Consider the following 23,834-nt stretch of genomic DNA (forward strand, 5'->3'; position numbering starts at 1 on the left):
AATTGTTCTGGGGGAATCATTTAATATTGCACAAATGTGGGACTAGGAAAGAATATCCTAGGAAATTTCTAGGAATATTGTAGGAAAGAAATATTCAAAAGAACCACCAGGTTTGTTGAAATAACAGAAATTCCAGGTTTAAAATCTAGTTGTGTTACACCTACCTACCACCTTCTCTATAAATACAAAGAATAAGTTGGTTTTAGAGCCATTTTGTGTCCTCTTCCTCCAGACAGTGGGTAGGTTTTATAGGGTTGTTTTTTGTTTTGCTCTATTTTGTTTTTTAAAACATTAGTGGGTCTCTAGATTCTGTGAAAATGCTTTCATTAATTTCTGGGCTCCCTAAAGCGCAAAATGGTTAAACACCAACCACTGCTTAACTGGGTTGCTGTAAACAAAGCCCAAAATGAAACCCCTGTGTATTTGCTGCAGATTCCAGGTGCCTCCCAAGTGCAGGAATAAGCTCAGAAAAGGTTTAATAGGTTTAAGTAATCCATTAAAAGGTTCATACACCTCTTGTGTGTTGCGGCAGGCAGGTGCCTTGCACCTTACTGCATTTAGCGCTGCCCAGAAAAGCATGGACACACTTCTCAGACACTGAAGCAGAATTTTATCAGGATGAACATAAGATCTCAGAGTTGTGTAAAGGATTGTCAGAAGGTATCAGGCTATTTTATTTTCCCCAGTTCCTAAAAAATAATATTACTCAGTCTGAAGAATGGGATGTCTTGTGGTGACTGTTGGGTAAGTTTTGTGGAGATCCCCACCAACAAAAAATTCATATTGAAGATGAACACTTGATTCACAATAGCTGCTTATAAAATGGAAGGCCTCAGTATTTAGCTATAACACTAACATTCCTTAAAAGCTTACCGTGCAGTAACTGGCACAAACTGTGTTTCTTGCTCAAATCCAGCCTTGGTGAAGGTAGTTGCTATCTTGGAGATGATCCGAATGCTGTATGCTTTTGATAGCATGTTTATTTGTGGAGAGGGACGGGGATTGTAACTGGAGAGATAGGAATCTATCTGTTCTAATAGGATTTGGTCTGTGTATTAAGGGAATGAACTGGCCTTTCTTGCTATACTTCCTTTGTCCTTGCTGAGAAGGGAGGCTGAAGTTTCCTAGAGCTATTGATGAAGCTGGCCACTGTAAGAGGAAGTGTGGACTTTTGACCTTCTTGATGGTAATGGAGAATGTTAGGGGAGTTTGGAGAGCCCACAGGTTAGTTGTGAGAACTGGAAAGAGTCACGTAACATTTTTGTCTCAAAACCGAGGAATACACCATCATTTTCTTTAGGACATTTTCTTTTATTCATTCATTCTTTCTTTCCTTCCCTCTCTCTTTTGAAGATTTTATTTATTTGACAGACAGAGCAAGAGAGCACAAGCAGGGGGAGTAAGAAAGGGAGAAAAAGGCTCTCCTCTGAGCTGAGCAGAGCAGAGAGCCCAATGCTGGGCTCAATCCCAGGACCCTGAGATCATGACCTGAGGTGAAGGCAGACGCCTAACTTACTGAGCCACCCAGACACCCCTCAGGACATTTCTTTTCATTTATCGTTTGGGCTTGTTGTTTGGAGAAAAATCTGTATCTCATTTCACAGGCATTACTACACCTCCTCCTACTGTATAGAGTATCTTCCTCATTTTTTTTCCTCTCAAAAATTCACAAGTTCTTCATTTAACAAAAATAATCAACTAAGAATATTTTGTTTTCTTGTTCTAACAATTCTTAAATTGAAATAACTGTTTTTTTTTTTTCAAAGATTTTATTTATTGGGGCACCTGGGTGGCTCAGTGGGTTAAGCCTCTGCCTTTGGCTCAGGTCATGATCTCAGGGTCCTGGGATTGAGCCCCACATGGGGCTCTCCGCAGAGCGGAGAGGAGAGCTTCCTCCTCTCTCTCTGCCTGCCTCCCTGCCTACTTGTGATATCTCTCTCTGTCAAATAAATAAACAAAATCTTAAAAAAAAAAAAGATTTTATTTATTTATTTGACAGAGATCACAAGTAGGCAGAGAGGCAGGCAGAGAGAGAGAGGAGGAAGCAGGCTCCTGGCTGAGCAGAGAGCCCAATGCGGGACTCGATCCCAGGACCCTAAGATCAGGACCCAAGCCAAAGCCAGTGGCATTAACCCACTGAGCTACCCAGCCACCCTGAAATAACTGTTTAGGCTTAATTATTGAAATGCATCAGTGGCCTTCTGCCTGGCCCCCATCTCCCTTCTTTGCCTGCCTTCCCCACCAACAAAACTTGATAAATAAGAACACTTGATAAATAATAGCCCCTTTTTAAAAGGAAAGCTTGAGTGTTTAGTTGTTTGCTAATAAAACTTTTTAAAAAAATAAATCCTAAATCCTCTGTCTGTATTTCAGAATCCCTCAATCTCAGACACAACACAGCATGGGCCTTTGATTATTTCTGTGAATTGCTTTTGTAAATACTTCCTCTGGTGTACTAACCAGAATTGAGATGGAATGGGGATCAGACAGATCATCCAAAGACATACCAAAGTTTTTGTTTTACTCCTATGTATTTCAGTGTGTATCTAAAAGAGCTTTAAAAGGATGGTGTTCTGTGGTAATGACTTCTAAAACTATGGGTACCAGTCTACTTGGTATTGGTAATGTTTTTTTATTGATACCGTATGTGATGCTTTTGTGATGATTTGTAGTTGGATTCTTAACACTTGGCAATTGGGATTTAGTTTCTATATTCATTGACTTTTTAGTCTCTCTCTGATGGGACACCATAAAAGAACACCAGGTGTTCTGGTGAAACTGTCTCTTGGTTTGGATATTCTAAATTTCTTCTAAGGTGGGTATTTACTGCCAGCTACATTTTTGCTACATGTAAGCTCTAGAGCTGTTCTTCCTTCCTTGCTTGATACTGAGACGTTTTTCATCATGAGAATCACAATTTATCTCACCTGCATTTCTTGGACATCTGCCTCTCAGTATTTATTACTGCTCTCAGGGACAGGTCTTCATAGAAGAGCTGTCAGGAAATAAGAGCTTGTTTTTAATTCATCGTAATGACTTATAAAATTATTATTTTTGAATCCTGACCCTGGATTTTTGTGAATTTTACATCCTCCTTTCAGTAGTTTGAATTCAGAGTCAACTTGCTGGCTTAGAACTTCCCATTTATCACAGAAGAAATCCCCTTTAACTTCCCATAGGGCAGAGTATTGTGGGTTGATGCATATTGAGCTACTTGTGTTCTTAGTATCAAATAGTGGTCATGGTAAATGCTCAAAACTTCCCCAGCAGGGTATCATATATATGCAAAGGTGCAAAACAGAAGGGCGGGTGCTTTACCTTAAATTTTAGGATGTGTCCTTCATTGTGTAGGATTCCATCATTTTATAGTGGGGAGAGTGTTATTTTCTACTTAAAAATTGATTTTTTAAAAATGCTTCTCTCCCCCCATTTTTGAAATGAGTGTTGCCAAGAGGGTAAAAAGGAGGTGTGGTAGAGGCCTTGTTAAATAACTGAGCTATTTTGTGTGGGTTTTTTTTTTTTTTTCATTTTTCTAATTAACATATAATGTTTTCTATGTGTTTTATACACTTGCTATGCATGCTAGTGCCAAGAATGGACGTAGATCACGGAGATCTTCCCCAGAGCCCTCCTGTCTGGCTTGGTCATGTAATATCAAGTTGTTGGGGGTGGGGTGGAGCAGAGAACTCTCTTTTAATGGTTCCTTGTTCTAGCCCTCAACAAAGCTGTGTCAATTCCCTTGGCTTTACAGACTATTGCCCAGAAGAAAAGATGTTTGGTTTTCACAAGCCAAAGATGTACCGAAGTATAGAGGGCTGCTGTATTTGCAGAGCGAAGTCCTCCAGTTCTCGATTCACTGACAGTAAACGCTATGAAAAGGACTTCCAAAGCTGTTTTGGGTAAGATCATCTGATGTTTTTACCATTCTTAGAGTGAAAAAGATTACAGCTTACGAAGTATTTCCAAGCAAGGCAAGCAGTTGGAGTAATGTGCTAATAAATTAAATCACTGCATTCTCATCTAGGTTATTTTAAGGTTCTTGCTTTGAAAATGGATCAAACAATACCACTTACCCTTTTCCAGATTATAAGGAACTACCAAATCGGAAGCCCCTTAGTTATACCAAACAAACTCTCGTGTTTTTTTTTTTTCTTTTTTTTAAAAAGGTTTTTTTTTTTTTTTTTTAATTTATTTATTTGACAGACAGAGATCACAAGTAGGCAGAGAGGCAGGCAGAGAGAGAAAAGGAAGCAGGCCCCCTGCGGAGCAGAGTGCCTGATGTGGGGCTCAATCCCAGGACCCTGGGATCATGACCCGAGCCGAAGGCAGAGGCTTAACCCATTGAGCCACCCAGGCGCCCCCAAACTCTTGTTTTTAACTTCAAGATATATAGAGAGACTTCACTCTTATTTTCTCTTAATAGTGGTTGTCCTCTGATAGTTTTCTGTTCTTTGCGTTGTTTTTCTAAATTATGGAAATGTATTTTAACTCAGCCTCCTGAGGATAACAGGACTTAATGTTCTGCCCTGAAGTCTGTCAGGGTATGTTTCATTTTATGATTTTGTTCTTCATTTGTCTTTTTTTTTTTTTTTTAACATTTCTTTATTTATTTTGAGGGAGGGGAAGAGAGGATCTCTCTAGCAGACTCCCCACTGAGCGCACGCAGTTGGTGGGGCTCCGTCCTGCAGCCCTGAGATCATGACCTGAGCTGAAATTAAGAGTTGGATTTCAGGGGCCCCTGGATGGCTTAGTCATTAGGTATCTGCCTTCTGCTCAGGTAATGATCCTGGGGTCCTGGGATCGAACCCCACATTCGGCCTTTCTGCTCAGCATGGAGCCTGCTTCTCCCTCTCCTGTTCCCCCGCCTGTATTCCCTCTCTCACTCTGTCAAATAAATAAATAAAATCTAAAAAAAAAAAAGAAGAGTTGGATTTCAACTGACTTGAGGCATCGGGGTGCCCCTCATTTATCTCTTGAAAATAAACCTTTGGTTAATAAAATGGAATTTACTTTCTGACAAGTGCTTGGATAAAATACTCAATGTTGAACCATTTCCCATGTTAGAAGTTATTTTTACCACTTCTCTTTTTTAATCAAAATACCTGTTGAATTTTTATTTGTTAATCCTGGATTTTGTAATTATTTTGAAGGTTGTCAAAGAGTTTCTCCTGACCTTGCCTTTTTTTTTTTTTTAAGATTTTATTTATTTATTTGACAGAGACCACAAGTAGACAGAGAGGCAGGCAGAGAGAGAGGAGGAAGCAGGCTCCCTGCTGAGCAGAGAGCCCGATGTGGGGCTCCATCCCAGGACCCTGGGATCATGATCTGAGCTGAAGGCAGAGGCTTTAACCCACTGAGCCACCCAGGCGCCCTGACCTTGCCTTTTTTAATTACATTTTTTTCCTAATGTTTGCAGTGGTATACACGATAAACGTTACCAGTATTTTCTGTATGTGTTTATAATAGTGCACTAAATGTAAGTTCTTCAAAGACAGAATTTAAAAAGAGCTTGGTGACTAGTCCTATAGATTTCCCCCCCATGCAGATGCAGTCATTTTGAAAAAATTACAGTGCCTCCGGTTATGTGTCTAAAACTGGAATATCGTGATACATTAGTTTACTTAAAAGATGGCATTTTGTTGTTTGTGGAAGTACCTACACACTTGAAAAAGATTAATTGGACTACATTGTTTGAAACCATGGTGACCAGGATCTCCTCTAGGTCTTAAATTTTACTATTATTTAACTTATAAAACATTATTTTAGAATGACCAAATTGCAGTACATAGAATGAATGGTTCATTGGATCAAGGAGTTAATTATATTTATAAAATGTAACAATGGAACTGGATCACCCAGGACAATTAGAAATTGCATCTATAAAGTATAATTGGGTGTATTTTTTCCTAAAGGAAATGTAATTGCATGAATTCTTCCCCCCTTCCCCAACATTTTTATTTTTTAAGTGATCTCTCTACCCAATGTGGGGCTCGAACTTATAACCTGGAGGGCAAAAATTGTATGCTCTACCAACTGAGCCAGCCAGGTGCCCCTGCATGACTTCTTTAATATAAATGATAAAACTAACAAAGGTTTGGTTGTTTTCTTATCAGGTTGCATGAGACTCGTTCAGGAGACATCTGTAATGCCTGTGTCCTGCTTGTGAAAAGATGGAAGAAATTGCCAGCAGGATCAAAAAAAAACTGGAATCATGTTAGTTCATCTTTTGTCTTTCTCAGTTATACCTTTAAAGTAACATTAGTTTTCCCCCTAATTTAGGAAATAGTATATCCCTCAGATGGAAAGTGGGAAAACTAAAGAAAAACACCAGTTACTGCTCAGATATAATTACTTAACATTTTGGCATTTTTAGAAGCAGAATAGCTTGGTGTAACGTTTCTCTAAGGCTGTATCCAGTATCCTCATTTAAGAGATTGACTGTGTATGTTCTCGTATTTTAGGTTTAATACATTCCTCCAGTTAATTAGACACGGATTGTTTTTTAAACTCTTAGGATAATGTTTATCCTAACTCACTGTGGTACCATCATGAGCACAGTAGGGTTTAGAATTAACTGGATTTGAATCCTGCCAGTACCACTTACTAATTGTGAACTCTGGGCAAGTTACATTTACTTATAAAGTGCAAGGATAATAGCTTTCTCATAGCTCTTGTGAGAACCGAATGAGATTATATGTATAAAGTCTAACACATAGTGATCAATTATGGGGAAGCTGTTACTCTCTGTATTTAGAGCTAGTTGAGGTCATACTAGTATGTAAATGTGTGTTGTGTTTGCTCATTGTCACTGGTTTTCAATGACCAGAACGACACTGTTAAGTCTTATTTAATTCTCTCTCTTTTTAAAAAAATATTCTATTTATTTATTTGACACAGAGAGAGAGATCACAAGTAGGCAGAGAGGCAGGCAGTGGGATGGGGAGAAGCAGGCTTCTCGCTGAGCAGAGAGCCCGATGCAGGGCTTGATTCCAGGACCCTGAGACCATGATCTAAGCTGAAGGCAAAGGCTTAACCCACTGAGCCACCCAGGCACCCCTAATTCTTCTGTATGGTAGCTTTCAGAACATTTATGGCATTTATACAAAATACTTTTTTTAAGCAGGCATTTCTTCTTTATCTTTTTTCCTGACACTAGCCTTACATTGTCATTTGGTGACCATGTTACATTATTAGGTTTTTGTGAGTCTTAAAATTTATAAAAAAGTGAGTTTTCTTTAGCTTTATTTAGAGATGATCCAGATTGTGATTTTTGAAGGTGATGGCAACCTTTTTAAGGGTAGAAATGTACAAATAGTAAGTGTGAATCAATTCATGAGAAGTGATACCATGCAGGGCTGAACCAGTGACCATGCTAGATTGTGCGAGAACATACCATTGCCATCCTGTAAGTGACTCCAGGGATTAAAGCATGTAATGGAAAAAAGGATAAAGCACAGGTGTGAAAACCTTGATTTGAGTCTTGTACCCGTCTCTACCCATTCTTTCCCATTTACTAGCTTAGTGAAATAAAGGAAAAGATAATTTCTCTTGTTTTCCTTCACCCTAAATTGGAGTAACAAAAATAGTCCCCTTAATACTATGTAGTGAGGGTAAAAATCAAAAGTGTATGAAAGCTTTTTGTAAACCATAAAACACTGTCTCATAGGAATGTTAGTTGTTACTAGGCTTGATTTCTTTAACCTCTTGGGCCATTCTTGCTGTATATAAATCTATTTCAAATTTTTTTTTTTTTTTTTTTTTTTTTAAATTTATTTATTTGACAGATAGAGATTACAAGTAGGCAGAGAGGCAGGCAGAGAGAGAGAGAGAGGAGGAAGCAGGCTCTCCGCTAAGCAGAGAGCCCGATGCGGGGCTCGATCCCAGGACCCTGGGATCATGACCTGAGCTGAAGGCAGAGGCTTTAACCCGCTGAGCCACCCAGGTGCCCCTATTTCAAATTTTTGTACATGATATTTTTTAATACCATGTGATGATTAAAAGTACATGTGGACTCTCAAATACTCTGAATGGAAAGCTGGTTCTCAATTTTGGCTCCTTCAAATAGGCATTTATCTGAACTGAAGGAATACAAGAGGTATCATTTTTTTTAAATGGTATTAAATATTCAGTATTTTCTTCCAGGTGGTGGATGCAAGGGCAGGACCCAGTCTGAAGACTACATTGAAACCAAAGAAAGTGAAAACTCTATCTGGAAACAGGATAAAAAGCAACCAGATCAGTAAACTACAGAAGGAATTTAAACGTCACAGTAAGTTTGATATTGAAATATAGGTACTTATGAATCATTGTTTGTTTTTTATTTTTGTCTGGGGGTGGCATATGGTATGTATAGGTTTGTTAAATTTATTTTAAAAACGTGTTTGAGGGTGTTGTGTACTGTAGAGCTATTTCTGTGGACTTGTGGAACTCTAATTTTGATGTCATCAAAGTACTTTGACCAGCTACTTCTTCAGAATGTGTGGAGACCCCTCTGACCACTCAGATCTCATTATCATCTGAAACTTTCTAGAAGGTGGTTTTTCAGACTTGTTCGCTTGTTTTTTATGCATAAAGAAATTGAGTTCTGGAGATGTGCAGAAAAGGTAGGTAAATAATTAGTGGACGATATGACACCAAGGCCCAAGGAAGGTAACTTCAGTAATCATAACTCACAGATTACAGTAAAGCTAGCCTCAGGACTTTGAGGTTTCTGGGGCAGTGTGTGTTATGTGTGATGGAATGGGAAAGGAATGACAAACTAATATGGGCTCATATACTTTTTTTTTTTTTAAGAGAGAGGGAGACAGCAAGAGAGGGAACACAAGCAGGGAGAGTAGGAGAGGGAGAAGCAGGGTCCCTGCTGAGCAAGAATCTCGATGTGGGATTCTGTCCCAAGGCCCCAGGATCATGACCTCAGCTGAAGACAGACACATAAGTGACTGAGCCACCCAGGTGCCCCAGTGCTTGTTCTAGAATAATGGTAAAAGATAGTTAAATATACTGATAAGGTAGAGTAAGGAAAGGAGAACTGTCATCTCTTGGACATTTTGGTGTATGTACCAAGCATTTTATATACATAGCCATCTCAGTGATTTGTTTTAGAGATTAGAATAGGAAGTAGAGTGGTGATTTAACCTTGACCCAGGTCACTTAGTAAAGATGATAGAGATGAATTCAACCTCTGGTTTGTCTTGACTTCAAAGCCCTGTGCTCTTTGAGTAATACCACCCTGCTCTCTAGGGTAGTATAATCAATACTCACAACTTTGAAGTCTTTGCAGTTCTTCTGCTGACTCTCTGCTTTTTTAAGTAGGTGTTACTAGTCTATAGTTACTCTGATGATACATTTATTTAATCTTCGACTAAAATATTTTAATACTTTATAGTAAAATATTTAGGTATTATCAGATATGTGTATATTTAATTTATATGTGTTCTTTTCTTTTATTTAAAACATTTTTTCTCTAAGTTTTGACTTAAATTCCAGTTAACATACAGTGTAATACTAGTTTCAGGAGTAGACGTTAATGATTTATTACTTACGTATGATACATACGTACATATGATAATGAACAATGCTCCTTCCAATACCTGCCCTCCTTAATACCCATCCCCCATTTAGCCCATTCTCCCTCCCCCCAACCCTTAAGTAACACCTAGTTTGTTCTCTGTAGTTAAGAGTGTTTTTTGGTTGCCTCACCCCCACCCCCATGTTCATCTCTTTTATTTCTTAGGTTCCACATATAAGTGAAATCATATGGTATTTGTCTTTCTCTGACTGACCTATTTTGGTTAGCATAATACTCTGTGGCTCTATCCACATCATTGCAAACCTTCTTTTAAAAGTCTCATTCTTTAGGGTTGTGTAAGTGCATGCACATACACGCACACCCACCACCCCTGCATCTTTATTCATTATGTATATAGATGGACACTTGGGTTGCTTCCATATCTTGGCCATTGTATATAATGCTACAGTAAACATAGGGACGCATACATCTTTTCAAATTAGTGTTTTCATTTTCATTTGGTAAATATGCAGTAGTGGAATTACTGGATCACGTATTTCTATTTTTAATTTTTTGAGGGAACCTCCATACTGTTTTCTCCTGTGGTTGTACCAGTTTGCATTCTCATCAACAGTGCACAAGGGTTTCCTTTTTCCTCACATCCTTATGAACACTTGTTATTTTTTGTCCTTTTTCTCTTTTTTGGGGAAAAATATCTATTAAGGTCCTCTGTCCATTTTGTTACTGGATTGTTTGTTTATGTATGTTCCCTTAATCAGCTATCACCTGGGGGAAAGCAAAAGACTAACTCTGCCCTCCATTCTTACCAAGTTTTTTTTGTTTTTTTTTTTTTCCATTTTATTTATTTTTTCAGCGTAACAGTATTCATTCTTTTTGCACAACACCCAGTGCTCCATGCAAAACGTGCCCTCCCCATTACCCACCACCTGTTCCCCCAACCTCCCACCCCTGACCCTTCAAAACCCTCAGGTTGCCCCAACCTCCCACCCCTGACCCTTCAAAACCCTCAGGTTGTTTTTCAGAGTCCATAGTCTCTTATGGTTCGCCTCCCCTCCCCAATGTCCATAGCCCGCTCCCCCTCTCCCAATCCCACCTCCCCCCAGCAACCCCCAGTTTGTTTTGTGAGATTAAGAGTCATTTATGGTTTATCTCCCTCCCTCTTACCAAGTTTTGATGAACATTTGGGAACTAGCAATTTTCTTCTACCACTTGAAGGTTAAAGGAATTGATTATTCATATGTATATTCTTAGCTCCTCCCTCTAATTATGGGGAAAGTGATACCTGACTCAGTTTTGCCTTACCTAAGGGAATATGTCCGGTGTAATTTTAGTTTTTTTTTTTTAATATTTTATTTATTTGACAGAGAGAAATCACAACTAGGCAGAGAGGCAGGCAGAGAGAGAGGGGGAAGCAGGCCGAGCAGAGAGCCCGATGCGGGACTCGATCCCAGGACTCTATGATCATGACCTGAGCCGAAGGCAGAGGCCTTAACCCATTGAGCCACCCAGGCGCCCCTAATTTTAGATTTTTATTATAAAGCTGTGTTGTGGAGGGAGGGATTGAAGACTGAAAATAAGTCCCTTTGAAAAAGGTGTGTGGGCTTTGTAGGCTTAAACTGAAACGGAGTTTTCTCATGTGCATTGTGAATTGTTAGCACCTGTGTGCAACATCACAGTTTTGAGTTACTTGAATTTATATACATCACCCACTAAATGGTGTTCCCGCCTCTGGTTATATATTGCTTCCATGCATCTCGCATGTGCCTGACCTTTATTTTTCTTTCTGAGATAGGTTTTCTTTTGTGTGGTGTGCTGGAAAGGCATTAGACCTAGAGCTTGAAGACCTGGATTTGAGTTACTATTCTTGAAACTTAACAAATACGTGATCCTTGTGGTACTTAACATTGAACTATATTGTTCTAATCTGAGAAATGGGGATAATCAAGTTTAAAAGGGTTTTGTAAAACAAAACAAATTCCTATATAATTGTTATTCTTTTTTTTTTAATCCTTAAAATCTACAGTGAATTCTGGTTGCTATGGAATAAAGTTGAAAATCCCTAGTGAGCCTCTTGGAGGCCCTATTTTAGGCAAAGAATATTTGGGCTGAATCAGTTCCCTTTCTGTGCATCGTGTGTTCTGCTTCTGCTACTTTGCTCATCATCCCTACCTACCCCATGCTAACTAATTACTCATTTGTGCCTTTTCAAATCCCACAATTTTTAAGATTTTAAAAATTGTAATTTCTTTGGAGAATTTCCAGGCCTGCATTCTAGAATTTTCTTCCTTACAGCATTTTTATATAGTTAGTTGTATTCTTGTATCCCAAGTGTTAGATTAAACCATATGAAATTGCCATTTTTAGGGTAGAAAGTGGTCTAATAAACTGCAGCTTCAAATGTTTGTTAGATATTAAGCACTTCCTAGGATGTGAGTTTTCTTCGCCAGCGTAGAGCTGATTGCTGCTGCTAATTGTTAGGGAAGCCTTTTAAAAACATTCCAGGAGACTTATTTCTTAAAGCCTGCTATTCTTGAGGATTTTGTAGATAAACTCGTTAATACAAAGCACCATAAGCTCTAGTCATAGGTTTTTTTTTGTTTGTTTGTTTGTTTTTCCAGTCTGTTTCTTGCTGTGTAGGAAACGTCATGGGGTTTGATATGTAATAGATACGTCCTTAATAAATATTGATTGGAGAGGGAACCTGGGCGGCACAGTGGGATATGTGTCAGACTCTTGGTTTTTCCTTGGGTTGTGATCTCAGGGTCAGGAGATGGAGGCTCCAGTTGGGCTCCATGTTCAGCGTGAAGTCTGCTTGAGACCCTTTCTCCCTTCCCCCAACTTGCATGCTCTCACTCTCTCAAATAAATAAATCTTTAAAAACGATTTATTTGATGGCTAAAATTAACAAGTCAGGAAATGACAGATGCTGGAGAGGATGCGGAGAAAGGGGAACCTTCCTACACTGTTGGTGGGAATGCAAGCTGGTGCAACCACTCTGGAAAACAGCATGGAGGTTCCTCAAAATGTTGAAAATAGAGCTACCCTATGACCCAGCAATTGCACTACTGGGTATTTACCCTAAAGATACAAACGCAGTGATCCGAAGGGACACATGTACCCGAATGTTTATAGCAGCAGTGTCTACAATAGCCAAACTATGGAAAGAACCTAGATGTCCATCAAGAGATGAATGGATAAAGAAGATGTGGTATAGATACACAATGGAATACTATGCAGCCATCAAAAGAAATGAAATCTTGCCATTTGCGACAACGTGGATGGAACTAGAGGGTATCATGCTTAGTGAAATAAGTCAATTGGAGAAAGACAACTATCATATGATCTCCCTGATAGGAGGACATGGAGATGCAACATGGGGGGTTAGGGGCATAGGAGAAGAATAAATGAAACAAGATGGGATTGGGAGGGAGACAAACCATAAATGACTCTTAATCTCACAAAAGAAACTGGGGGTTGCTGGGGGGAGGTGGGGTTGGGAGAGGGGGAGGGGGTTATGGACATTGGGGAGGGTATGTGCTATGGTGAGTGCTGTGACGTGTGTAAACCTGGCGATTCACAGACCTGTACCCCTGGGGATAGAAATACATTATATGTTTATAAAAAAAAGAAAATTGGAAGGGGAGGCGAACCATAAGAGACTATGGACTCTGAAAAACAACCTGAGGGTTTTGAAGGGGCGGGGGTGGGAGGTTGGGGGAACAGGTGGTGGGTAATAGGGAGGGCACATATTGCATGGAGCACTGGGTGTTATGCAAAAACAATGAATACTGTTACGCTGAAAAAAATAAATTAATTAAAAAAAAATAAAAATGAAACAAGATGGGATCGGGAGGGAGACAAACCATAAGAGACTCTTAATCTCACAAAACAAACTGAAGGTTGCCAGGTGAAGGGGGGTAGGGAGAGGGTGGTGGGGTTATGGACATTGGGGAGGAGGGTATGTGCTATGGTGAGTGCTGTGAAGTGTGTAAACTTGGCGATTCACAGACCTATACCCTTAGGGTAAATAATACATTTTATGTTAATAAAAAAATTGAAGGGGCGCCTGGGTGGCTCAGTGGGTTAAGCCTCTGCCTTCAGCTCAGGTCATGATCTTAGGTCCTGGGATCGAGCCCCACATCGGGCTCTCTACTCTGCGGGGAGCCTGCTTCCCTTCCTCTCTCTCTGCCTGCCTCTCTTCCTACTTGTGATCTGTCTGTCAAATAAATAAATAAAATCTTAAAAAAAAAAAAAAAAAGACTTAAAAAATCAATCAATAAATAAATAAAATTGAAAAAAAAAACCACGATTTATTTGGTTCTTTGAATTGGACAAGTGCTGTATCCAGCTTTATGGGGAGTGGGGAGTTTGGTAAGCTCAACCCTTATTTGTGAAATTGTTGTCACTGGAGAATAGCAATATGAAAGCCTTAGAGCATGGTGACCATCAACCAAAAGGTTTACTTTCTGGCTTGTAAATTTGACTTGTCTTTTAAGGGCAAAAATAATAAATCATGTTCAGCTTGTATCTGATGAATTGTCTTTTGAAATTAAGATCCCTTGTTTTTCCTTTATAGGTAAGGTATTTTTCTTTGGTTGCTTTTAAGATTTTTTCCTCTGTCTTAAGCTTTAAGAAATTAAATTCTTAGTATTGATTGCTTTGAGTGCATCCTGTTTGGAGTTTTTTTCAGCTTCTTGAATATATCGGTTTATGACTCTTGCCACATTTGGCAAATTCTCAGCCTTTATATATCTTTGAGTACATTTTCACCTCCGCCCTCTCTCTCTTTCCAGGACTGCAATGACACAAATGCAGATTTTTGGTTATAGTCCCAGAGGTCTCTAAGTCTCTGTTCAGTTTTGTCTGTGTTGTTCAGGTTGGGTAATTCCTGTTGTTCTTTCTTCCAGTTCATTGATTGTTTCCTCTCTCCCCTCCATTCTGCTGTTAAGCACATCCACTGAGCTTTTTATTTCATTTGTTGTTTTTTTTTCCCCACCAGGTCAAATTTCAGTTCCACTTCGTTCTTCTTTATAGCTTTTGTTTATTTTTTCAACTGAGATCTATTCACAGACTCTTTTTTCATTTGTTTCAGTCGTGTTCATGATGGCTTACTGAAGCATTTTTGTCAATAGTTGTTAAAATCTTGGTCAGTTAATTCTAACATCTCTGTCATCTTGGTGCTAGTATCTGCTTACCTTTCCTTTAAGTTTGAGATCTTGGTTCTGGATATGGGGGCTTTTAAATTACTAAATCATATAATTCTTTCTTTATTAATTAATTTTTTTTATTTTTTAAAGTAAACTGTGCCCTGGGTGTGGAACTTGGAAGTCATGACCCCAGGATCAAGAGTAGAGTGCTCTACTAACTAAGCTTTACCATAGGTGCCCCTATGAGGGATTTTTTTTTTTTTTTTTTAAGATTTATTTATTTGAGAGAGTGTGCACACAAGCAGGGGAAAGGGCAGAGAGAAAGAGAGAGAAATCCTCAAGCAGACTGCCTGCTAAGCACAGAGCCTGACATGGGGCTTGATCGCAGGACCCTGAAATCATGACCTGAGCTGGAATCAAGAGACACTCCATGCCTGGGATGGAGCCCAAAGTGGGGTCCAAACCCACGGCCCTGAGATCAAGATCTGAGCGGAAATCATGAGCTGGGTGCTTAACCGGCAGAGCTGCCCAGACACCCCTGAGACATTTTTTAAAATTAAAACCTGTGGAATTTAAGAAACAAAACAGAACATAGAGGAAGGAAAGGAAAAGTAAAATCAGATGAAAATAGAGAGGGACGGCGCCTGGGTGGCTCAGTGGGTTAAGCTGCTGCCTTCGGCTCAGGTCATGATCCCAGGGTCATGGGATCGAGTCCCGCATCGGGCTCTCTGCTCAGCAGGGAGCCTGCTTCCCTCTCTCTCTCTCTCTCTCTGCCTGCCTCTCTACCAACTTGTGATCTCTCTCTGCCAAATAAATAAATAAAATTTAAAAAAAAGAGGGAAACAAACCATTAACAGACTCTTAACTCTAGGGAACAAACTTGTGGGGGAAGGTGGGGAAGTGGGTGGGAGGATGGGTAACTGGGTGATAGGGCATTAATAAGGAGGGCACTTTTTTGAGCACTGGGTGTTATATGCACCTGATAAATCACTGAATTCTACCTCTGAAACTAATAATACAGTATATGTTAATTGAATTTAAATAAAAATTAATTGAAACTTGGACATTTAAACATTATGTTATGGATCTTCTTATTTAAACCTTTGATTTTACTGGCTTCTTTGAACACCCTTATAGCAGAAGTGTTAAAAGTTACTGCCTAGTGGTGTTAAAAGTCAGGTCCCCCCCACCCAGCTTCACTGACACCTGAGGTGGAAGGAGCTTCTCATGCTATGGGATGTGGGTGGAAGTTAAAGCTCGCACATGGTAGGGGTACTCATTCCTGGTGGGCCATGGTGAAAGTCCTGACTCTTCAACATGCTTCCCTTTGACAGTGTGGTGGAGTTGGAGGTTTCATACCAATCTTAATGAAGATGGAAATCTTAGGCTCCCTAGTTGGCCTGTGCTGGGGTGGGTGCAGTTGGGCCTCTTTTTCTGTGGTGCTTGAATAGAGTGATTATTGTCTAATAAAAGTTTCCTGTCTTATTAGGCTGCCACTTTCCTCCTGCCCTTTTTGTTTAAAGAGCAGGGTTTTGTTGGCACTTTTTTTTTTTTTTTTTTTTTTTTTTTGAGGGGGGTGGTCTATACCTATTGGCATTCCTGGGTTGCTGGCTTTTCTATCTTCAAGACTGGAATTTATGAGGCAAAAAGAAAACCCATAAGAACTAGGGAACTCACCACTGTGCCTTTCCTTGGGTCAAGCTCTCTTAACTGTTGTCAGCTTTCAGAGTCTTTAGGTTTGTTTTGTATGTAATATCCAGGGTTTTTAGTTGTACTTTATTAGTAGGAAGAATGGGGCAAGGTGCCTATTCTTATCTTTCTGGTGTCCTCATTTTCTTTCAAAAACACTTTAGTACAAATGTCTTCAAACACCAGTAGTAAATAGAAAATAAATTTTTTTCTTTTTACTAATTCATTCACAGTTTTTATGCTGAGCCTTAGTTGCATATAATGAAATTATACATTTTTTTTGTCTTTATTACAGATTCTGATGCTCACAGTACCACCTCAAGTGCCTCCCCAGCTCAGTCTCCTTGCTATAGTAACCAGTCAGATGATGGCTCAGATACAGAGATGGCCTCTGGCTCTAACAGAACGCCAGTTTTTTCCTTTTTGGATCTCACATACTGGAAAAGGTAAAAGCAACAGAAAATATCTCTATAACCAGCATACCTTCTTAATTACAGGCAATGGTTTCCCACTTCCTTAGCAGTTAAATGGCATTTGGCAAACAGCTGGTAGCACACATGGTTGGAGGTGGATTAAGCAAGAATTGAGCTGAAAGTTGGGATTTTGTGTGCTTTCCTATTAAAATTGATGTAAAATAAAAATCACATTAGGGAACCTAAATTTCCTATAATGGAATAGACTAGGTCGTCTGACTGTTCTCTGACTAGTTCTCTAACTGAAAAAAGTAAAAGCTAGAAATTTTAAGTCTTTAAAAATAGCATTCATAAGTGAGTAAATTAATAGGAATAATCAGAGGCCAAACTGCTAAGTGAATGTGGGACCCTCAAAGTTAAGGAAGAGAGAATAGACCAGGAAAGAATATTCAAAGAGAAAGTGATTAAGGATTTTTCTTTTTCACAGATTTGGGAAGACTAACAAAAGTGAAATAATAAGCATTTATCTCATGATAGAGAAAATTCATCCATAGATGGCTTATTACAGTGAAACTGTGGAACATAAAAAACAAATAGATCTTTAAGCAGTGAGGGAAAAAAGACATTATTTTCAAAGGACAGCAAACATACAAAGCTGAGTTCTCAGCATGAACAAAGGAAGTCAAAAGCAATAGATTAATATCTTTAGTGGACCAAGGCTTAGTAACTCTCAACCTAGAATTATATGTAGCAAAAGTTTCTTTTGTGTGGGGCGCCTGGCTGGCTCAGTTGGAAGAGCATGTGACTCTGATCTTGAGGTTGTGAGTTTGAGCCCCATGTTGGGTATACGATTACTTAAAATAAATGAACTTTTAAAAAAATTATCTTTTATGTCCCTTTATTTATTTGACAGATTACAAGTAGGTAGAGAGGCAGACAGGGTGGGTGGGAAGCAGGCTCCCCACCTAGCAGAAAGCCCGATGTGGGCCAGGACCCTGAAATCATGACCTGAGCTGAAGGCAGAGGTTCAACCCACTGAGTTACCCAGGTGCTCCAAGACTTTTTGACTGGGAAAAAAATTGGAGAATTTGATGCCAAGTTGACCTTAAATATCAGAGTTCTACAGGTAGAAAAAGATCCGAGATTAAAATTCTGAGGGTAGATAAAGTAGTAAACATTTAGGTAAATTTAAACAAACACTGACTGCTTGAAATAAGAATAGTTGTGGGAGTAAAAAAAAAAAAAGAATTACAAGACAACAATATCATTTAAGTCTAGACAATAAAAGTGATAGGAGTTAAGGTATCCTAGCATCCTTTGCAATGTTAAGAATAAATACATTGAGGGGTGCCTGGGTGGCTCAGTGGGTTAAGCCTCTGCCTTCGGCTTAGGTCATGATCCCAGAGTCCTGGGATAGAGCGCCGCATTGGGCTCTCTGCTCTGCAGGGAGCCTGCTTCCCCCTCTCTCTCTGCCTGCCTCTCTGCCTACTTGTGATCTCTGTCAAATAAATAAATAAAATCTTAAAAAAAAAAAAAGAAATACATTGGATAACTTTGTGACTAGATGAACTATGTCACCACTAAAAGAATAGGTAGAGTGAAAACCTCGAGTCAAGAAGGGGAGGGTAGAAAGCTTAAAAATTACTGAAATATACCTAATAAAACAAGATGAAAGTAGGAAACCTCTATATATTTGTAAATTAAGAAACCATGAGTCCAAAGGAGAAAGTATAATATAAATGAGAAAATCTTTATAAAGAGTAACTGAAAAATACCATGAATCAGAACATATGGTATGAAGTTTAAAAGAGTTGGAGGGAAAGTTAATGCCTTTATTTATGTATTTGACAGAGACCTTGCGTAAGAGAGCACAGAGCATGTGCACAAGCAGGGAGAGCAGGAGGGGAAGAAGCAGGCTTCCTATTGAGCAGGGACCCTGACTTGGGGCTCGATCCCAGAACCCTAGGATCATGACCTGAGCTGAAGACGCTTAGCTAACTGAGCCACTCAGGCGCCCCAGGTTAATGTCTTTAATGCTTAGAAAAGAAAGACTAAAAATACATGAAGTGATATGTATCCAGTTTAAAGATTAATGAAGCCCAGTACAGAGAAAAATAAACGCAAGGAGGTCTTGAAGATATGCGTAGAAACATCCTTTTGTTTCTACTCCCTTGTAGAAAACCAGTATGCAGTGAATAGGATCAGTAAGGATAAGAGTTGGATCTTGAAAAAGACCTGACCAAAAAAACTACTAGAGATGAAGCAGATAAAGAAAAGAGATAATACACATAAGCATCTTGGATAACAAAAGGGAGATTAGCTATAAATAAAACAAATTTTAGGGGCTCTTGGGTAGTTCAGTCTGTTAAGCATCTGCCTTCAGCTCAGGTCCCAGGGTCCTGGGATCAAGTCCCACATTGGGCTCCTTGCTCAGCAGGGAGCCTGCTTCTCTCTGCCTGCTGTTCCCCCTGCTTGTGTTCTTTCTCTCTCCCTCACTCGGACAAATAAATAAATAAAATCTTAAAAAAAAAAAAATCTAGAAGTCAGTAGGACATTACAAACATCTGTATGCCGGTAAATTGAAGATACAGGTAAAGTGGATACATTAATAGAAAAAGTTTACCTAAATTGTCTCAAGAAAAAATAGAAAACCTGTATAGTCTTAAAATAAGTTGATTCATTGGTCAGTCTTCCCTCCAAAAACCCCAGGCACATTTAGGCAAATTCTGCCAAACATTCTAGAAACAAATGATTGCATTGGCCTTTTCAGATTATGAGTAAAAGAGAGCATAGGCTCCAAGCATTCTGTGAGGCTAACATAACTTCAAAACCAAAAGAGTATATCATGACCAGAGTAGATTTATTCTAGGGATATAAGATTGGTTTAAACATTAAAATCAACTGATAGAAATTTGTCACATTGACAGATTGTAAAGGAAGGGGAAAATGCCTACCATCTTAGCAGTATTTTGAAGATGCTTCATAAATTTGAATGTTTCTTCAAAGTTTAGAATAAAATCCTAAGTAAATAGGAATACAAGGGAACCACATTGATAGATAATTGTCATTTACAGGTCACCATGAACATGTTTCCATTTCTGTATCCCAGCAACATAATATAGAAAACATTTAGGTACGCATTGATGTGTGTAATGTGTTTGTAGTAGGGGAAGTTACAGAAAAGCAGAGTGGATAAATAAATTGTGGTATGTTTACCTGGTAGAATACTATACATAAAATACAATAAAAGCTCTAATAATAGGTATGAACCTCAATGTTGAGCAAAAAAATTTGCGGCATAGAGCATGATTCCATATATGTGTTTCTTTTAAATAGGAGATAACTAAGCAATATATGTTGAGATGCAGATGTGGTAAAACTATGAAGTGTAAAGGAAAAAGGCAGTGATAAGCTTAAAATGAAGGTGGAGAGAATGAGATGGGGTAGGGTGGGATTGGAGAGGGGCATACAGGGGTACATCATTATTTTTCTCCATAGATTATGTGATCCATGGATGTTTTGTTGTACTGTCATTTTTTATGCTTTATGTATATTTAATTATATTTACCAGTTGTATCTGCCTGTGTATGATGGCTGTTTCTCCACCACCCCCACTCCCACCCCACCCCCCAAGAATCAGTGATTTTTAGAGGAAAGAGTTCGTAACGTTAGGAGCAGCTTCTGAACCTGACTGCTGTCTCTAAGAATGACCCCTGACTCCCTTAATATTTGATAAGCTTCCAGTGTGACACTTAAGGGGCCTGGGTAATTCACATAACTTAGCTAATTGGGGGTCTCTCTATGAGCCTTTCATTTGGAATGTTTGCTCTCATCCTGTACTTAGTTACAAGGATGTAGATGTTTTTCCCCTTTGTTTTCTTGTACTAATAGTTCTCTACCTTATTAATCTATTTCTCTCCCATTTTTCTCTTTTAGACAGAAAATATGTTGTGGGATTATCTATAAAGGCCGTTTTGGGGAAGTCCTCATTGACACGCACCTATTCAAGCCTTGCTGCAGCAATAAGAAAACAGCTGCTGAGAAGCCAGAGGAGCAGGGGCCAGAGCCTCTGCCCATCTCCACTCAGGAGTGGTGACTGAGGTTTAGGTAGAAGGGGAACAAAAACGATTTAAATTTTGCAAAGAAAACTAAGCAACAAAACCCTCCTATTTTTAACTTGGATACCTGCTATTCTGCCAAAAGACAATTTCTAGAGTAGTTTTGAATGGGTTGTTACTTCTCCAGTTCCACAAACTCTGAAGCCAGTGTCTAGCTTACTAAAAGAAAAAAAAAAGTGTACATAATATTTAAGATGCTGAGTATCTCATAGGAAAGCTGAATGCTGCTGTAAAGTGCTCTTTAAGTCTTTTTTTTTTTTTTCTTAATCCCCTTCTAATGAATGAAACTAGGGGAATTTCAGGGGACAGAGATGGGATTTGTTGTATGATAAACGTATGTAGTTTTAGTCTTTCTATATTGAGAAGCAGTGGTTGGGGCATTTTTTAAGATGGCTGGCTATACTTATTTCTTTCATGATAATAAATTTGTCATAACTCAGTAACGTGGACTTGCCCCTAGAGGTAGTTGTTAATAATTTTGCAATAATAAGGTCTTGCCAAGGTTCTGATGATTCAAACCTGTACTACTGAATATGAAGCAGGACAGACTGAGCTCTCTGGTGCAAATACCTTGAAGGAGTAATTTCTAAATATACAGAGAGGTAACTTGACTGTATATGTTGCATCCTCTTTCACCTCCCTCCATATTGATATTTGATAAAAATAAGATTTTACTCTATATTGAATCTTCTAAAACAGAATCAAAGCTCCTCTGGGGAAATGTCAAGTTTTAGGATGAGCAATCCTAAAGGAATAGTACCAAAGCATTACCACATGGTAGAGATTGCATTCTATTAAAAAGGTTAAATTATCTGAAAAAATGTGCAAGTCTTCAGGATGGCACACACAAATAAACAAAGGTTAATGCTTCTTGGGGCACATTTCTTAGAGGGCTTGCCTAATGTGTAAATAATTGACTTTTGTTTGTGTTACATGACTGGTGACTTCATTGAAAATCTGCACAATTCAGTTTTAGCTCTGGATTACTTCAGTTGACCTTTGTGAAGGTTTTATCTGTGTAGAGTGGTTGTTTGACTTGTTTTAACCTATTAGGGTTTTGGGTTTCTTTTCACTCTATATTAAAGTAAAATTCTACTAAAAGAAAAGAGGTGTGTGTTAATGCTGAGTGGGTTGGTTTAGGTTTGGCTTCTTATAGTCAGGCATTGTGAACCTTGAGATACTTGATGATATATCCTGAACATGGAGCTCTTCAGTTCTAAAGTCTTCTTTTGAAAGCCTTTTATTTGAACCCAAACCAAAGTACTCTCATTGCCTCTTTTCTACACATTCAGGAAGAACATAACCACCAGTTCAGACTTTTCATAATAAGGGAGGATCATTTGCCTGCCTTATAGTAACATAACTCAGTGCTTATTTTTAAAACTGGAGTTTTTAAAATTGGATAGTATAAATAACAATAAGGAGTGAGCCACTTTTTATGGGCACCCTATAGTTTTATAGTTCTTAATCTAAACTTAAAATTTTATATTTCTTCCTTATGGCAAAAACTACAAGCCACCATATGCACAGACTACACAGTGAGTTGGGTTGGCTCTCCCACAGCCTTTGAGGTGTATTACAAGAGTCCCAGCCATTATCATCTTCCTCCTGTTATTTTGAAATGGTTTGGTTTTTTTTTTTGGTTTTTTTTTTTTTGTACATTTTGGCTACAGTATTGGTGGTAGAATATACTATAATATGGATCATCTCTACTTCTGTATTTATTTATTTATTACTAGACCTCAACCACAGTCTTCTTTTTCCCCTTCCACCTCTTTGCCTGTAGGATGTACTGTATGTAGTCATGCACTTTGTATTAATATATTAGAAATCTACAAATCTGTTTTGTACTTTTTATACTGTTGGATACTTATAATCAAAACTTTTACTTAGGGTATTGAATAAATCTAGTCTTACTAGAAAATAAAAGAAGCTGTTTTGTGGGTTTGTTTAAAAGGTGTTCTTAGTTAAGAAAAACTAACGTTTTTGACCTTAGCAGATACTCAGTTTAACTCTGTAAGTTTTATAATAAGCCATGAAGAAAACTCCTCCTTACTGAGAGATACTTTAAAATAAAAGACATTGTAACTGACATGATCAATAATTAACTTTAGTAGGTAAGATGATTTTAATAATGAAGAACAAAATCTCTCCAGTGGTTGGTTTATTCCTTTTTTTCCCCCTTACTTCTTTTCTGCACTTCTGTTTTGTATTTTATTTTTATTTTGTCTTATTATTTTTTTAAAATGTCTCCAGTGTTTTAATGTCTATGATGTGGTCTTACTGTTACCGTCTGTTGGCGTAGTGGGAATCCTCATTGAGACTTTAAAGAAATTCTAAAAACTTGTTACAGAGAAAGGTGGATTTTGGCATTGGAGTCAGATATGGTCTCTAGTATCTGGCTCTGCCTCTTTATTAGCCATTTGAGTCACTTGGCCTTTGTGAGCCTCCAAACTTCTGTAAAATAATTTACAGAATTATTTACTTAACAGAATTATGAGGAATATAAGGGTGTGATCCATATCAACTTTTTTTTTTTTAAAGATTTTATTTATTTGAGGGGCGCTTGGGTGGGTCCTTGGGTTAAGCCTCTGCCTTCAGTTCAGGTCATGATCTCAGGGTCCTGGGATGGAGCCCTGCATCTTGTTTCTGCTCAGTGGAAACAAGAGCCTGCTTCCTCCTTTCTCTCTGCCTGCCGCTCTGCCTACTTGTGATCTCTCTTTCTGTCAAATAAATGAATAAGATCTTTTAAAAAATTGATTTTATTTACTTGAGAAAGCAGGGATATGGGGGGGCAGACTCCTGCTGAGCAGGGAACCCTATGCGGGGGTTCTCCATGGGACCCCATCCCAAGATCCTGAGGTCATGAAGTCAAAGGCAGGCACTCAACTGATTTGAGCCACTCAGCTGCTGCCATATCAAAGTTTTAAGAACAGTT

General features: G+C 38.7%; 1 protein-coding gene across 5 annotated transcripts in view; it reads left to right on the forward strand.

Moving 5' to 3' along the window:
* SINHCAF (SIN3-HDAC complex associated factor) overlaps window positions 1-23,160 on the forward strand; it is a 53,017-nt gene extending 29,857 nt beyond the window's left edge. For 4 of the 5 annotated variants that reach the window (XM_046012726.1, XM_046012728.1, XM_046012729.1 and 1 more), the window contains exons 2-6: window positions 3,752-3,899; window positions 6,114-6,213; window positions 8,143-8,269; window positions 16,661-16,811; window positions 20,715-23,160. In XM_046012726.1, the coding sequence (XP_045868682.1) occupies window positions 3,772-3,899; window positions 6,114-6,213; window positions 8,143-8,269; window positions 16,661-16,811; window positions 20,715-20,874 (666 nt within the window). In that variant the 5' untranslated portion in view covers window positions 3,752-3,771 and the 3' untranslated portion in view covers window positions 20,875-23,160. The remainder of the gene's footprint in view (window positions 1-3,751; window positions 3,900-6,113; window positions 6,214-8,142; window positions 8,270-16,660; window positions 16,812-20,714) is intronic. The other variant, XM_046012725.1, reaches the window with a different exon arrangement.
* The last annotated feature ends 674 nt before the right edge of the window (window positions 23,161-23,834 follow it).

Source organism: Meles meles, chromosome 7 (genome assembly GCF_922984935.1).
Source record: "Meles meles chromosome 7, mMelMel3.1 paternal haplotype, whole genome shotgun sequence".
NCBI classification, from domain to species: domain Eukaryota; kingdom Metazoa; phylum Chordata; class Mammalia; order Carnivora; family Mustelidae; genus Meles; species Meles meles.